At 45.8% G+C, this 18,286-nt stretch overlaps 1 protein-coding gene across 1 annotated transcript in view; it reads left to right on the top strand.

Annotated features, from left to right (window-relative positions):
- Window positions 1-18,286, top strand: part of LOC141148257 (serine protease 27-like) — a 65,858-nt gene that overhangs the window by 13,515 nt on the left and 34,057 nt on the right. The window contains exons 2-3 of the mRNA XM_073635524.1: window positions 9,075-9,267; window positions 15,428-15,699. Of these exons, the coding sequence (XP_073491625.1) occupies window positions 9,075-9,267; window positions 15,428-15,699 (465 nt within the window). The remainder of the gene's footprint in view (window positions 1-9,074; window positions 9,268-15,427; window positions 15,700-18,286) is intronic.

Genomic DNA, 18,286 nt, shown 5'->3' with positions numbered 1-18,286 from the left:
GGTCCTCACACCTACACTGATGTCTCACCGGCTGCCTCACACAGCAGAGCAGACCAAAGCCATCTCCCCCTCCTCTCTGTTTAAATCTTCAGGAGGGGGAGGTGGCTTCAGTCCGCTCCGCTGTGTAAGAGGAAGCCCAAGGGACACACCGCTGTATCCTGCGCTGTTCTGAGGTCTGTAAAGTTTAATGTAATGCAAATAGACATGTGCCGGGGGTGCTAAGGGGAGAGGGGGGTCATCACTGATGGATGGGGGGTGGTCTGCACTGAGGGGGTCATCACTGATGGACTGGGGGGTCTGCACTGATGGAGGGGGGTCTGCACTGATGGAGGGTGGTCTGCACTGACGGAGGGGGGTCTGCACTGATAGAGGGGGGTCAGAACTGATGGAAGGGGGGTCAGCACTGATGGAAGGGGGGTCTGCACTGATGGAGGGTGGTCTGCATTGATGGAGGGGGGTCTGCACTGATGGAGGGGGGTCTGCACTGATAGGGGGGGTCTGCACTGAGGGGGTCAGCACTGATGGAGGGGGGTCTGCACTGATGGAGCGTGGTCTGCATTGATGGAGGGGGGTCTGCACTGATGGAGGGGGATCAACACTGATGGAGGGGGGTCTGCACTGATGGAGGGTGGTCTGCACTGATGGAGGGGGGTCTGCACTGATAGAGGGGGGTCTGCACTGAGGGGGTCAGCACTGATGCAAGAGGGGGTCTGCACTGAGGGGGTCTGCACTGATAGAGAGGGGCTCTGCACTAAGGGGGTCAGCACTGATGGAAGGAGGGGTTTGCACTGAGGGGGGTCAGCACTGGTGGAGGGGGGTGGTCTGCACTGAGTGGGGTCTGCACTGATGAAGGGGGGGTCTGCACTGAGGGGGGTCAGCACTGATGGGGGGTTGGTCTGCATGAAGGGGGGTCTGCACTGATGGAGTGGGGTCTGCACTGAGGGGGGTCAGCACTGATGGAGGGGTGGTCTGCACTGAGGGGGGTCTGCACTGATGGTGAAGGGGGTGGTCTGCACTGATGGAGGGGGTCTGCACTGAAGGGGGTCTGCACTGATGGGGGTGGGGGTCTGCACTGAGGGGGGTCAGCACTGAGGGAGGGGGGTCTGCGCTGAGGGTGGTCAGCACTGATGGAGGGGGGGCCTGCCCTGAGGGGGGTCTGCACTGATGGAGGAGGGATGGTCTGCACTGAGGGGGGTCTGCACTGATGGAGGAGGAATGGTCTGCACTGAAGGGGGTCAGCACTGATGGAGGGGGGGGTCTGCACTGATGGAGGAGGGATGGTCTGCACTGAGGGGGGTCTGCACTGATGGAGGGGGGTCTGCACTGAAGGGGATTAGAACTGATGGAAGGGGGGTATGCACTGAGGGGGGTCAGCACTGATGGAGGGGTGGTCTGCACTGAGGGGGGTCTGCACTGATGGTGAAGGGGGTGGTCTGCACTGATGGAGGGGGTCTGCACTGAAGGGGGTCTGCACTGATGGGGGTGGGGGTCTGCACTGAGGGGGGTCAGCACTGAGGGAGGGGGGTCTGCCCTGAGGGGGGTCTGCACTGATGGAGGAGGGATGGTCTGCACTGAGGGGGGTCTGCACTGATGGAGGGGGGTCTGCACTGAAGGGGATTAGAACTGATGGAAGGGGGGTATGCACTGAGGGGGGTCAGCACTGATGGAGGGGTGGTCTGCACTGAGGGGGGTCTGCACTGATGGTGAAGGGGGTGGTCTGCACTGATGGAGGGGGTCTGCACTGAAGGGGGTCTGCACTGATGGGGGTGGGGGTCTGCACTGAGGGTGGTCAGCACTGATGGAGGGGGGGCCTGCCCTGAGGGGGGTCTGCACTGATGGAGGAGGGATGGTCTGCACTGAGGGGGGTCTGCACTGATGGAGGAGGAATGGTCTGCACTGAAGGGGGGCAGCACTGATGGAGGGGGGGGTCTGCACTGAGGGGGGTCTGCACTGATGGAGGAGGGATGGTCTGCACTGAGGGGGGTCTGCACTGATGGAGGGGGGTCTGCACTGAAGGGGATTAGAACTGATGGAAGGGGGGTATGCACTGAGGGGGGTCTGCACTGATGGAGGAGGGGTCTGCACTGAGGGGGGTCAGCACTGATGGAGGGGGGTCTGCACTGAGAGGGGTCTGCACTGATAGAGGGGGGTCTGGACTGAGGGGGGTCAACACTGATGGTGGGGGGTCTGCACTGAGGGGATTAGCACTGATAGAGGGGGGTCTGCACTGACAGGGGTCTATACCGATGGTGGGTGGTCTGTACTTAGTGAGGGGGATCTATACTGCGGGAGGGGGGGTGTACTTAGTCGGGGGATCTGCACTGAGGGAGGGGGATCTATACTGCAGGAGGGGGGTCTGTACTTAGTGGGGGTCTATACTGAGAGAGGGGGGACTGTATCTAATTCAGGGGGGTCTGTAGTTAGTGGAGGGGGTCTGTACTGAGGGAGGGGGGTCTGTACTTAATGGAGGGGGTCTGTAGTTAGTGGAGGGGGTCTGTACAGAGGGAGGAGAATCTGTACTGAGGGAGGGGGGACTATAGTTGGTGGAGAGGGGGGGGTGACACCATTTTTTTCCACACCGGGTGACACCAACCCTAGTGACGCCACTGGTGAGTGTCCTAAAATTAAAAGTCAGCAGCTACAGTATTTGTTTGTGAGGGGGACTCTGCTTTAAGGTAAATAACCGTCTTGGTGCATTGGGTCTCTCCCTCCTCATTGGGTTAGACAGCAGCGGTAGTTATTGGCTCCTGCTGCTGTCAATCACAGCCAGTGAGCCAATGAAGAGAGAGTAGGTGGCGGGGCCAAACCATGCTCTGTGTTTGAATGGACAATGTCTATTCACAGGAGTGCTGCTGAGTGCCCCCATAGAAAGAGGCTTGCTATTGGGGGCACTCAGCAAGAGGAGGAGGAGCCAAGACCGCCGGCGGGGGTCCTAAAAATAAGAGGATCGGGGCTGCTCTGTGCAAACCCATTAACCACTTGCCGACCGCCGCACGACTATATACGTCGGCAGAATGGCACGGGCAGGCAAAAGGACTTACAGGTACGTCCTTGCCTGCCCGCGGGTGGGGGGTCCGATTGGACCCCCCCCCCGGTGACTGCGGCGGTCGGCAAATCTCCCCCGGCGATCGGTGGTGAGGGGGAGGCCATCCATTCGTGGCCCCCCCCTCGCGATCACTCTCAGCCAATGGGATCATTTCCCTGCCTCTGTATTGTACACAGAGGCAGAGGAAATTATGTCATCTCTCCTCGGCTCAGTATTTTCCGTTCCGGGCCGAGGAGAGAAGACTGTAATGTAAGTGCACAACACACACACAGTAGAACATGCCAGGCACACAAATCACCCCGATCCCCCCCCAATCACCCCCCCCCCCGTCACAAACTGACACCAAGCAGGTTTTTTTTTTTTTTTTTTCTGATTACTGTATTGGTGTCAGTTTGTGACAGTTACAGTGTCAGGGCAGTGAGTGTTAGGCCCCCTTTAGGTCTAGGATACCCCCCTAACCCCCCCTAATAAAGTTTTAACCCCTTGATCACCCCCCGTCACCAGTGTCGCTAAGCGATCATTTTTCTGATCGCTGTATTAGTGTCGCTGGTGACGCTAGTTAGGGACGTAAATATTTAGGTTCGCCGTCAGCGTTTTATAGCGACAGGGACCCCCATATACTACCGAATAAATGTTTTAACCCCTTGATTGCCCCCTAGTTAACCCTTTCACCACTGATCACTGTATAACTGTTACGGGTGACGCTGGTTAGTTTGTTTATTTTTTATAGTGTCAGGGCACCCGCCGTTTATTACCGAATAAAAATTTAGCCCCCTGATCGCCCGGCGGTGATATGCGTCTCCCCAGGCAGCGTCAGATTAGCGCCAGTACCGCTAACACCCACGCACGCAGCATACGCCTCCCTTAGTGGTATAGTATCTGAACGGATCAATATCTGATCCGATCAGATCTATACTAGCGTCCCCAGCAGTTTAGGGTTCCCAAAAACGCAGTGTTAGCGGGATCAGCCCAGATACCTGCTAGCACCTGCATTTTGCCCCTCCGCCCGGCCCAGCCCAGCCCACCCAAGTGCAGTATCGATCGATCACTGTCACTTACAAAACACTAAACGCATAACTGCAGCGTTCGCAGAGTCAGGCCTGATCCCTGCGATCGCTAACAGTTTTTTTGGTAGCGTTTTGGTGAAATGGCAAGCACCAGCCCCAGGCAGCGTCAGGTTAGTGCCAGTAGCGCTAACACCCACGCACCGTACACCTCCCTTAGTGGTATAGTATCTGAACGCATCAATATCTGATCCGATCAGATCTATACTAGCGTCCCCAGCAGTTTAGGGTTCCCAAAAACGCAGTGTTAGCGGGATCAACCCAGATACCTGCTAGCACCTGCGTTTTGCCCCTCCGCCCGGCCCAGTCCAGCCCACCCAAGTGCAGTATCGATCGATCACTGTCACTTACAAAACACTAAATGCATAACTGCAGCGTTCGCAGAGTCAGGCCTGATCCCTGCGATCGCTAACAGTTTTTTTGGTAGCGTTTTGGTGAACTGGCAAGCACCAGCCCCAGGCAGCGTCAGGTTAGTGCCAGTAGCGCTAACACCCACGCACGCAGCGTACACCTCCCTTAGTGGTATAGTATCTGAACTGATCAATATCTGATCTGATCCGATCAGATCTATACTGGCGTCCCCAGCAGTTTAGGGTTCCCAAAAACGCAATGTTAGTGGGATCAGCCCAGATACCTGCTAGCACCTGCTTTTTGCCCCTCCGCCCGGCCCAGCCCAGCCCACCCAAGTGCAGTATCGATTGATCACTGTCACTTACAAAACACTAAACGCATAACTGCAGTGTTCGCAGAGTCAGGCCTGATCCCTGCGATCGCTAACAGTTTTTTTGGTAGCGTTTTGGTGAACTGGCAAGCGCCAGCGGCCTAGTACACCCCGGTCGTAGTCAAACCAGCACTGCAGTAACACTTGGTGACGTGGCGAGTCCCATAAGTGCAGTTCAAGCTGGTGAGGTGGCAAGCACAAATAGTGTCCCGCTGCCACCAAGAAGACAAACACAGGCCCGTCGTGCCCATAATGCCCTCCCTGCTGCATTCGCCAATCCTAATTGGGAACCCACCACTTCTGCAGCGCCCGTACTTCCCCCATTCACATCCCCCAACCAAATGCAGTCGGCTGCATGAGAGGCATTTTTATGTCCTCCCGAGTACCCCTACCCAACGAACCCCCCCAAAAAAGATGTTGTGTCTGCAGCAAACGCGGATATAGGCGTGACAATCCTGGTCTTTGCATTGGTGAATGTTTTGAACGCTACCATTCACTAGTTGAGTATTAGCGTAGGGTACAGCATTGCACAGACTAGGCACACTTTCACAGGGTCTCCCAAGATGCCATCGCATTTTGAGAGACCCGAACCTGGAACCGGTTACAGTTATAAAAGTTACCGTTACAAAAAAAGTGTAAAAAAAAAAAAAAAACACAAACAAAAATATAAAATAAAAAATAATAGTTGTCGTTTTATTGTTCTCTCTCTCTCTATTCTCTCTATTGTTCTGCTCTTTTTTACTGTATTCTATTCTGCAATGTTTTATTGTTATTATGTTTTATCATGTTTGCTTTTCAGGTCTGCAATTTGTTATACTTTATCGTTTACTGTGCTTTATTGTTAACCATTTTTTTGTCTTCAGGCACAGCATTCACAACTTTGAGTGGTTATACCAGAATGATGCTTGCAGGTTTAGGTATCATCTTGGTATCATTCTTTTCAGCCAGCGGTCGGTTTGTAAAAGCAATCCTAGCAGCTAATTAGCCTCTAGACTGCTTTTACAAGCAGTGGGAGAGAATGCCCCCCCCCCACAGTCTTCCGTGTTTTTCTCTGGCTCTCCTGTCTCAACAGGGAACCTGAGAATGCAGCCGGTGATTCAGCCAGCTGACCATAGAGCTGATCAGAGACCAGAGTGGCTCCAAACATCTCTATGGCCTAAGAAACAGGAAGCTACGAGCATTTTATGACTTAGATTTCGCCGGATGTAAATAGCGCCATTGGGAAATTGGGGAAGCATTTTATCACACCGATCTTGGTGTGGTCAGATGCTTTGAGGGCAGAGGAGAAATCTAGGGTCTAATAGACCCCAATTTTTTCAAAAAAGAGTACCTGTCACTACCTATTGCTATCATAGGGGATATTTACATTCCCTGAGATAACAATAAAAATGATTAAAAAAAAAAAAAAATGAAAGGAACAGTTTTAAAATAAGATAAAAAAGCAAAAAAATAATGAATAAAAAAAATAAATAAAAAAAAAGCACCCCTGTCCCCCCTGCTCTCGCGCTAAGGCGAACGCAAACGTCGGTCTGACGTCAAATGTAAACAGCAATTGCACCATGCATGTGAGGTATCACCGCGACGGTCAGATCGAGGGCAGTAATTTTAGCAGTAGACCTCCTCTGTAAATCTAAAGTGGTAACCTGTAAAGGCTTTTTAAAGGCTTTTAAAAATGTATTTATTTTGTTGCCACTGCACGTTTGTGCGCAATTGTAAAGCATGTCATGTTTGGTATCCATGTACTCGGCCTAAGATCATCTTTTTTATTTCATCAAACATTTGGGCAATATAGTGTGTTTTAGTGCATTAAAATGTAAAAAAGTGTATTTTTTCCCCAAAAAATGCGTTTGAAAAATCGCTGCACAAATACTGTGTAAAAAAAAAAATTAAACACCAACCATTTTAATCTGTAGGGCATTTGCTTTAAAAAAATATATAATGTGTGGGGGTTCAAAGTAATTTTCTTGCAAAAAAAAATAATTTTTTCATGTAATCAAAAAGTGTCAGAAAGGGCTTTGTCTTCAAGTGGTTAGAAGAGTGGGTGATGTGTGACATAAGCTTCTAAATGTTGTGCATAAAATGCCAGGACAGTTCAAACCCCCCCAAATGACCCCATTTTGGAAAGTAGACACCCCAAGCTATTTGCTTAGAGGCATGTCGAGTCCATGGAATATTTTATATTGTGACACAAGTTGCGGGAAAGAGACAAATTATTATTTTTTTTTTTTTTTTTTGCACAAAGTTGTCACTAAATTATATATTGCTCAAACATGCCATGGGAATATGTGAAATTACACCCCAAAATACATTCTGTTGCTTCTCCTGAGTACGGGGATACCACATGTGTGAGACTTTTTGGGAGCCTAGCCGCGTATGGGACCCCGAAAACCAAGCACCGCCTTCAGGCTTTCTAAGGGCGTAAATTTTTGATTTCACTCTTCACTGCCTATCACAGTCTCGGAGGCCATGGAATGCCCAGGTGGCACAAAACCCCCCCAAATAACCCCATTTTGGAAAGTAGACACCCAAAGCTATTTGCTGAGGGGTATAGTGAGTATTTTGCAGACCTCACTTTTTGTCACAAAGTTTTGAAAATTAAAAAAAGAAAAAAAAAATTTTTTTTTGTCTTTCTTCATTTTCAAAAACAAATGAGAGCTGCAAAATACTCACCATGCCTCTCAGCAAATAGCTTGGGGTGTCTACTTTCCAAAATGGGGTCATTTGGGGGGGGTTTGTGCCACCTGGGCATTCCATGGCCTCCGAAACTGTTATAGGCAGTGAAGAGTGAAATCAAAAATGTACACCCTTAGAAATCCTGAAGGCGGTGATTGGTTTTCGGGGTCCCGTACGCGGCTAGGCTCCCAAAAAGTCCCACACATGTGGTATCCCCGTACTCAAGAGAAGCAGCTGAATGTATTTTGGGGTGCAATTCCACATATGCCCATGACCTGTGTGAGCAATATATCATTTAGTGACAACTTTGTGCAAAAAAAAAAAAAATTGTCACTTTCCCGCAACTTGTGTCAAAATATAAAATATTCCATGGACTCACCATGCCTCTCAGCAAATAGCTTGGGGTGTCTACTTTCCAAAATGGGGTCATTTGGGGGGGGGGGTTTGTGCCATCTGGGCATTTTATGGCCTTCAAAACTGTGATAGGTAGTGAGGAGTAAAATCAAAAATGTATGCCCTTAGAAATCCTGAAGGCAGTGATTGGTTTTCGGGGCCCCGTATGCGGCTAGGCTCCCAAAAAGTCCCACACATGTGGTATCCCCGTACTCAGGAGAAGCAGCTGAATGTATTTTGGGGTGCAATTCCACATATGCCCATGGCCTGTGTGAGCAATATATCATTTAGTGACAACTTTTTGTAATTTTTTTTTTTTTTTTGTCATTATTCAATCACTTGGGACAAAAAAATGAATATTCGATGGGCTCAACATGCCTCTCAGCAATTTCCTTGGGGTGTCTACTTTCCAAAATGGGGTCATTTGGGGGGGTTTTGTACTGCCCTGCCATTTTAGCACCTCAAGAAACGACATAGGCAGTCATAAATTAAAGGCTGTGTAAATTCCAGAAAATGTACCCTAGTTTGTAGGCGCTATAACTTTTGCGCAAACCAATAAATATACACTTATTGACATTTTTTTTACCAAAGACATGTGGCCAAATACATTTTGGCCTAAATGTATGACTAAAATTGAGTTTATTGGATTTTTTTTAGAACAAAAAGTAGAAAATATCATTTTTTTTCAAAATTTTCGGTCTTTTTCCGTGTATAGCGCAAAAAATAAAAACGGCAGAGGTGATAAAATACCATCAAAAGAAAGCTCTATTTGTGGGAAGAAAAGGACGCAAATTTCGTTTGGTTACAGCATTGCATGACCGCGCAATTAGCAGTTAAAGCGACGCAGTGCCAAATTGTAAAAAGTGCTCTGGTCAGGAAGGGGGTAAATCCTTCCGGGGCTGAAGTGGTTAAACAGAGCAGGTAAGTACAACATGTTTTTTGTTTTTTTATTTATTTATTTTTTTAATTCCAACCTTTAGAACCACTTTAACCTCAAAATAAGGGAGAAACGTTTCTAGTCCAAAACATGTTGATTGTATTTCATGCTCTTCGGGAGTCCTGATTGTCTGCATTTCCAAATTGCCTGACTTGATTGAATTATGACTAGCCGAAGATCTGGGATTTGAACATACCTAACTGATTCATTAGTTATCGAATTATGTGTATTATTTTTCAGAGTATTCCTCATCTGTGGTCTCTGACTTCACCTGTGGCACACCACTCATCGGCAGTCGGATAGTTGGTGGTACGGATGCAACTGAAGGAGCTTGGCCCTGGCAGATCAGTCTACAACAAGACAACTCCCATATTTGTGGGGGCTCCCTGATCTCCAACCAACTCGTACTGTGTGCTACCCATTGCTTCACACAGTAAGTAGTTGTACATATACTGTATATAAGGAAGTTCATGCTTGTGTAGCAAAATAAAATAAACATTTCCACTTGCTCGTGATTAACACCACAAAATATTTTGAAGTAGTCACCTTCATTTATACAGCTCAAAGCAACTATTATGTACATCTCACAAGTTGAGTTTTTGGCTTTTAGTGATCCTTTCATGGATCCCTGGAATGTGCCCCCCCGGTGGCGGCCCTTCCATTAGAGGCGCCGTCCCCCTAATCCGTGCGCCTGGCCCCTAATCTACATGCAGGGCGCCGGACCCATTGATTTAAATTTTTTTTTTTAGGCACATTATTAGAGCCTGAGGCTTTAATTGGTTTCAAAAAAGGGTGGGCTCGGGGTGCAGAGCCCACCCAGTTGTGTGACAGTAGCGAATTAATATTCACTATTGTCTCCCTGATTCTCCTCCCGGCCAATCAGGAAGCGGGTCCTGAGACCCGATTGACCAGGGAGTCTTAGAACTCAGGAGCACCCACTTCCTATTTGGCCAGGAGGAGAAGCAATGGCCCCAGCTCTCTGGAGAAAGGAGCAGCATCGGCATCAGCCTCCTAAGGTAAGGCCACTGATTGCCGCCGACCGTCTCCTGCGGGGGGCGACCGATCACCGCCGTCCATCTTCTGCTGGGGGCACTAATCGCCCCCTTCCACCTCCAGCGGGGGGACACTGATCGCCACTGTCTGTCTCCCACAGGGGGGGCAGGTTTGTTTGCCGCCCCCCCCAAAAAAATTAAGCACCAGCAGCCACTGGTGCCTACCCCCTGAGCGACCCCTGTTTACTAGGCTCTATTATCCCAATCACATGGTAGCTGGATGCCAGGGTGAGGAGAGGGAGAAAGTCATTTCACTGATCTCCCCCCAGCTAGTAAGAACCTGGAAGCCACATGTATCATTTTATGTATCATTTCATCTCTGGTTTCTGCTGTCACTTTCCCCTGTGGCTGGGGAAGAAGCTAATGGAGCACGATCTGTAACCCATTAGCTTCCGTGGAGTCCAGAGGAGACATCAGGGGTCTAATAGATCACTGATATCTCATTAACCGCTTAAGGTCCACTTTATAGCATTTTTATTGCTACAGGGTGGCACCTCTGCGCTTGATTACCTATACAGTACATGACCCGGCTCTTATGGGTAGGGTGCGCGCACAAACACAGCGGGAGCCCAGTAGCAGGTAACGTGGACTCGATGTCCGCCGGCACCCACCGATCATTGAGCAGAGAGGCAGGACAGCAGTCTGCCTATGTAAACAAGGAAGATCGCTGTTCTGACTGGAGAGAAGGCATTGATCCTGTGTTCCTGCAAAGCAGGGACTAGGATCCATGTCTTCCCATAGTAAAAGCTCCTCCCACAGTTTAGAAAAACACTGGTTAGGCACACAGTTAACCCTTTGATCGCCCCCCCGATGTTAACCCCTTGCCAGCCAGCGACATTAGTACCATGACAGTGCATATTTTTTTTAGGACTGATCACTGTATTAGTGTCACTGGTTCCCACAAAGTGTCAAAAGTGTCATTTAGTGTCCGAATCTCCGCCGCAATATCGAGATTGCCACTATTACTAGTAAAACAATTTAAATAAATAAAAAATAAATAAAAATATCCCATAGTTTGTAGATGCTATAACTTTTGTGCAAACCAATCAATATACACTTATGGAATTTTTTTTACCAAAAATATGTAGCAGAATACATATTGACCTAAACTGATGAAGAAATTAAATTTTTTTCATTTTTTTTTTTATTGGATATGTTTTATAGCAGAAAGTAAAACAAAATTTTTTGTTTTTTTGTTTATTTTAAATGTCAGTCTTTTTTTTGTTTATAGCGCATACAAACCGCAGAGGTGATCAAATCCCACCAAAAGAAAGCTCTATTTGTGGGGAAAAAAATGATATCAAATGTGTGGATACAGCATTGCATGTTCATAAAAGGGGGTAAACCTTCCGAAGGTTAGGTGAAAAAAGTATAAAAAAAAATTCATGGTACAAACAGCGAACATTTTGAGCCCTTATGACCCTCATATTCTTGAATACATATATTTAAAAATTTCGGGGGCCTACATATATAAACATTGATTGTGCAACACATTCCATTTTTTTATGGAGCAAATAGAAATAATTCTAGGACCATTTAACTCTAAACTGGTGACATGTAAAAGCTTTTAAAGCATTGCCTATGGACAATATTGGACACCATAGTTTGTCACTTTTTCACGGGCATGTACAATTTTAAGACGTGACATGTTTGGTATCTATTTACTCAGTGCAGCCTCATATTTTATAGTTTGCCAAAAAAATAGGTAATGTATTGTATTTGCAGGCAATAAAACAAATTTTAGTGTATTTTTTTACTGGAAATGTGTACCTGATAAACAATTGTGCTAATATCATGCAAAAAAAGACAATAATAATAGTAATCATAATACAATTAATAATAATAATTTACTACTACTACTACTACTACTATTATTAATAATAATAATAATAATAATAATAATAATAATAATAACCATCACTATTTTATTCTCCAGGGTCTGTGCTTTCAGAAAATACAGTGGGGACGTAAAGTATTCAGACCCCCTTACATTTTTTACTCTTTGTTATATTGTAGCCATTTGCTAACATCATTTAAGTTCATTTTTTTCCTCATTAATGTACACACAGCTCCCCATATTGACAGAAAAACAGAATTGTTGACATTTTTGCAGATTTATTAAAAAAGAAAAACTGAAATATCACATGGTCCTAAGTATTCAGACCCTTTGCTCAGTATTTAGTAGAAGCACCATTTTGATCTAATACAGCCATGAGTCTTTTTGGAAAAGATGCAACAAGTTTTTCACACCTGGATTTGGGGATCTTCTGCCATTCCTCCTTGCAGATCCTCTCCAGTTCTGTCAGGTTGGATGGTAAACGTTGGTGGACAGCCATTTTTAGGTCTCTCCAGAGATGCTCAATTGGGTTTAAGTCAGGGCTCTGTCTGAGCCATTCAAGAACAGTCACGGAGTTGTTGTGAAGCCACTCCTTTGTTATTTTAGCTGTGTGTTTAGGGTCATTGTCTTGTTGGAAGGTAAACCTTTGGCCCAATCTGAGGTCATGAGCACTCTGGAGAAGGTTTTCATCCAGGATATCCCTGTACTTGGCCACATTCATCTTTCCCTCGATTTCAACCAGTCATCCTGTCCCTGCAGCTGAAAAACACCCCCACAGCATGATGCTGCCACCACCATGCTTCACTGTTGGGGCATTATTGGACAGGTGATGAGCAGTGCCTGGTTTTCTACACAAATACCGTTTAGAATCGGGGTCACCCGGTTACGTAAACGGGTGACCCCGCCCCCTCTGACAACACAGGGAAAGCCATAGGGAACTTCCCATGAAGTCCCCGTGCGTCAGAGGGGAGCGGGGTCACCGGGTGGCCCCGCCCTCCGTTATATAAGAAGTGTCCCACTGAGGCGATCATGCGGACGGAGCGGAGAAGAAGCCGGAGAAAGATGTGGGACAAGAAGAGCGGAGGAAGAAGAAGATGGAGAAGAAGAAGATGGAGAAGAAGAAGATGGAGAAGAAGAAGATGGAGAAGAAGAAGATGGAGGAAGAAGAACACCGAAGGAAGACCAGAAGAAAGAAGATGGAAGAAGAAGTGGTTTTTAAACCTTTTTGACACTTTTTTTGTAAAATGGTAGAGGTACATTTGTACCCCATTACCAATTCACACGGGGGGGCAGGATCTGGGGGTCCCCTTGTTAAAGGGGGCTTCCAGATTCTGATAAGCCCCCTGCCCGCAGACCCCCACAACCACCGAGCAAGGGTTGTGGGGATGAGGCCCTTCTCCCCATCAACATGGGGACAAGGTGTTTTGGGGGGCTACCCCAAAGCACCCTCTCAATTTTGAGGGCATGTGGCCTGGTACGGTTCAGGAGGGGGGCGCTCTCTCGTCCCATCCTCTTTTGCTGTGGCCTGACAGGTTGCATGCTCGGATAAGGGTCTGGTATGGCTTTTTGGGGGGACCCCACGTCATCTTTTTTTTTTAATTTTGGCATTGGGTTCCCCTTAAAATCCATACCAGACCTGAAGGGTCTGGTATGGATTTTGAGGGGGACCCCCACGCCATTTTTTAAAAAATTTTGGTGTGGGGTTCCCCTTAATATCCATACCAGACCTGAAGGGCCTGGTATGGAATTTAAGGTGACCCCCACGCATTTTTTTTAAATTTTGGGGTTCCCCCGTGGTGAAATTTCATGCCGTTTTTATTAATGAATTTTTATGTGTATTGCCGGACCGACAATTCATTATAGCCGGAGCTAGCGATAGTAGTTTTACATGACTTTTTTTCCTTTAGAAATGTCATTTTGCTGTCAGACTGTTTTAAACATGGGAAACATGCGCCCCTTTCCAGGCATACTATAGACACCCCCCAGGTACGAAATTTAAAGGAATATTACACTTTTATTGTTTCACTTTAAGCATTATTAAAATCACTGCTCCCGAAAAAACGGCTATTTTTAAAACTTTTTTTTGCATTGATCCATGTCCCCTGGGGCAGGACCCGGGTCCCCAAACACTTTTTATGACAATAACTTGCATATAAGCCTTTAAAATTAGCACTTTTGATTTCTCCCATAGACTTTTAAAGGGTGTTCCGCGGCTTTCAAATTTGCCGCGAACACCCCAAATTGTTCGCTGTTCGGCGAACAGGCGAACAGCCAATGTTTGAGTCGAACTCATGTTCGACCCCAACATAAAGCCCATCCCCACTGGACAGCCAGCTCTAGGAAGTGTTCTGGTCGTCCCAAACGTCTTCCATTTAAGGATTATGGAGGCCACTGTGCTCTTAGGAACCTTAAGTGCAGCAGAAATTGTTTTGTAACTTTGGCCAGATCTTTGCCTTGCCACAATTCTGTCTCTGAGCTCTTCAGGCAGTTCCTTTGACCTCATGATTCTCATTTGCTCTGACATACACTGTGAGCTGTAAGATGGACAGGTGTGTGGCTTTCCTAATCAAGTCCAATCAGTATAATCAAACACAGCTGGACTCAAATGAAGGTGTAGAACATCTCAAGGATGATCAGAAGAAATGGACAGCATCTGAGTTAAATATATATGGGTGTCACAGCAAAGGGTCTGAATACTTAGGACCATGTGATATTTCAGTTTTTCTTTTTTAATAAATCTGCAAAAATCAACAATTCTGTGTTTTTCTGTCAATATGGGGTGCTGTGTGTACATTAATGAGGAAAAAAATGAACTTAAATGATTTTAGCAAATGGCTGCAATATAACAAAGTGAAAAATTTAACGGGGTCTGAATACTTTCCGTCCCCACTGTATATCATGTTTTGGAATTTTAACTAATCTTTAGGCCTAAAATGATTTTTACATGTGCAAAAAAACCCGCAAAAATGTCTCTGTCAGGGTTAATGTGAATAAATATGTATCAATTTGGTCCATTGACTTCAACCACTTCAGTCAAATGGGGTCAGATGCATCCAACATATATATATATATATATATATATATATATATATATATATATATATATATATTATAGCTGAGCATTGCACCCAAGAACTAGACAACACTAGCTTAGGTGCATACAGGGACTGACTTTATTGTAAATTCACACATATTGTGGAATTTATACCACACAAAATCAGGTAAGGGCTTGATCACATTATCCTAAACAATGCAAACTCTAAACAGTAATATCATTAGCACATCTATGGAACAGCCAACATAAACATAAACAGTAATCTAATAGATAATTAGGTGTGGGGGGGGGGGGGGACCTGTAACCAAAAATACCTGGCACTATCCCCATGCAATTTAAAAGTCATTAGAAGGTAAGTTACCACATCTCCTCACTTAGAGGAGATTATGGGAGGAAGAGGATTTTTAAGTGCCAAAAGGAGTACCACAAAAATACAATCTGTTCTAAAAACCACAAGCTTTATTTCTACAAAAAACATTAAAACATATGTATCAAAACAAAACAAAACTAATTGAAAATAATCTCATGTCAATTACAAACCAGCGCAATTAAAATGTCTTGTTGAGATTCACTTATTTTTGTGTGTTAACGTTTATAGTAAGTAGCTGAAATGTTTTAAGGTTTCTGTTGTGTTCTTTGTCCCGTTTAGTTCTACCAACCCGGCAGACTACACAGTTGTTCTGGGGGCGTACCAGCTGCTGAACCCCAGTTCTCACCAGATTATATCCAATGTGCAGAATATCACCGTGAACTCTCTGTGGAGTCATGACGGGACCCCCGGAGACATCGCGTTGATCAAACTCTCCGAACCCATCACTTATACTAAATACATTCTGCCCGTGTGTGTGCCACCATCGTCCATGGACTTCCCAGAGGGCAGTACTTGCACTGTGACCGGATGGGGTAACATCGGGAGTGGTGGTAAGGACAACAATAGTTAAAGTTTAACATAAACTTACAGTATTTAGATGGTGATGCCAAACCTTAAAGCGGTATTAACCCTTTCATGACTAAGCCTATTTCTGACATTTGGTGTTTACAAGTTAAAATCTGTATTTTTTGCTAGAAAATTACTTAGAGCCCCCAGATTGTCTGCTAAAAAATATATATATATATATATATATATATATATATATATATATATATATATATATATATATATATTTTTTAGCAGACAATCTAGAGAATAAAATGGTGATTGTTGCAATATTTTATGTCACACTGTATTTGTGCAGCGGTGTTTTAAACGCAACTTTTTGGGAAAAGGGACACTTTCATGAATTTAAAAAAAAAACAAAACAGTAAAGTTAGCCCAATTTTTTTGTATAATGTGAAAGATAATGTTACACTGAGTAAATAGATACCAAACATGTCACGCTTTATAATTGCACGCACTCGTGGAATGACGACAAACTATGGTACCTAAGAATCTCCATAGGTGACGCTTTAAATTTTTTTTACGGTTACCGGGTTGGAGTTACAGAGGAGGTCTAGTTCTAGAATTATTGCTCTCGCTCTGACGATCGCGGTGATACCTCACATGTGTGATTTGAACACCGTTTACATATGCGGGCGCGACTTCCGTATGCGTCTTCTTTGCTGCGCAAGCTCGTGGGGACGGGGGTGCTTTAAAAGAAAAAAAAAATTCTTATTTATTTTATTTATTTTTATATTATTAAATTTTGTTTAAAAAAAAAAAATGATCCCTTTTATTGCTGTCACAAGGAATGTAAACATCCCTTGTGACAGTAATAGGTGGTGACGGGTACTCTTTATGTAGGGATGGGGGGTCTAAAAGACCCCCCGATCCCTCCTTTGCACTTCAAAGTATTCAGATCGCCGTTTTCGGTGATTCTGAATATTGTATATTTTTTTAAAACCGGCGCCATTGGCAGCTGAGTAAACAGGAAGTAATTTTGTGACGTTGCTTCTGTGTTTACAATCAGGAGACTGGAACGAAGCCATTTCCGGCTTCATTCCAGTCTGTCACTAGCCACTGGAAGTGGCGGATCACGGATCGGGTCTCCCGGTGGGACAGGAGCCCCGTTCAGAGCAGCGGGAGGCGGCGGGAGGGGGGGGACGTCCCCTCCCGCTCCTCCGGGATAACAGCCGAGCGGCTTTTAGCCGTGTCAGTTGTTATCCCTGGAAAGCCAATCGCCCGCTCTACAAAACGGTACCGGGATGATGCCTGCAGCTGCAGGCATCATCCAGGTATAACCCCCGAAAGCCGAGTACGCACATCTGTGTACGCTCGGCGGGAATGGGTTAAACCCAAAACCAAAAATGGAATCTGTTGCACCATACCAATCATTAGATATGGTGGTGGCATTCGTTTTTTTTTCTAATGCCCCGTACACACGATCAGAAATTCTGCCAGCAAAAGTCGGATGTGAGCTTTTGGTCAGAAATTGCGACCGTGTGTATGCTCCATCGGACTTTTGCTGGCAGAATTACAGCCAGCAAAAGATTGCAAACAGGTTCTCTATTTTTCAGTCGAAAAATGTTCCTATCTGAAAATGCGTTTGTCTGTATGCAATTCGGACGTGCAAAAAAATCACGCATGCTCGGAAACAGCTCGACGCATGCTCGGAAGCATTGAACTTCATTTTCTCGGCTCATCGTAGTGTTGTACGTCACCGCGTTCTTGACGGTCGAAAGTTCCGAAAAGTTTTGTGTGACCGTGTATATGCAAGGCAAGCTGGAGCGGAATTCCGTCGGAAAAACCATCCAAGTTTTTTCTGACGGAATTTCTGATCTTGTGTACGGGGCATTAGGCTTTCTTCCCTCTGTTTTCACCTGGTGACACACCTCCTGTATTAGAGCGCCCACACTCTGGATGGAGTACAGAAGGCACAGCAGCATTGCCAGTCTAGGGAGGAGGGGAGTGTTAAATGAATAGGCAGATTTAAATACACTAACAAATCAAAGCCAAACTCCAGCTCACACTTTATAATCAGTTACAGCAGTTTTTTTTTTTCCTTTTGGGATAAAGGTTGTATATGAATAAATAAAAACAAATCATCGTAAGCACCCCTGCCAGTGTTAAATGATTTGAAATAGGGTTGTGCCGATACCGATATCAATACTAAGCATTTGTATTGGTACTCATGCAAATTCATTGATGCCTTAAACCGATACTTTCAGGCTCGGTTCTTTCAGCTGTCAGCGGGATGCTCACACTGACAGCTGAAATGTAGAAGAAAAATAAGCCGGCAAAAAAAGTCCACAGCCCAAAGCGCCTACAATGGGCGGGTGAGCATCAGAACTGGACCACGGAGCAATGGAAGGTGGTGGCCTGGTCTGATTATAGCACCTCCTTGTGTATATAGTTGAAATAAATTAGGCAAATTTAGTTGGACTCCACTTTAGCCTGTGAAGTCAGTTCAATTGGGGTCAAGTAAAGTTCAGTATAGTTTAGCTGGCAGGCTCTGCAGGCTCTGTCACCTCCCCCTGGCTTCTGGAAACTTCTAGTAAGTTCCAGAACTTAGTGGGTGGGGATGTGAAGATG

The sequence above is a fragment of the Aquarana catesbeiana genome, linkage group LG06, assembly GCF_042186555.1.
Source record: "Aquarana catesbeiana isolate 2022-GZ linkage group LG06, ASM4218655v1, whole genome shotgun sequence".
In the NCBI taxonomy this organism is placed as follows: Eukaryota; Metazoa; Chordata; class Amphibia; order Anura; family Ranidae; genus Aquarana; species Aquarana catesbeiana.
This window is presented reverse-complemented; position numbering and strand designations above follow the sequence as displayed.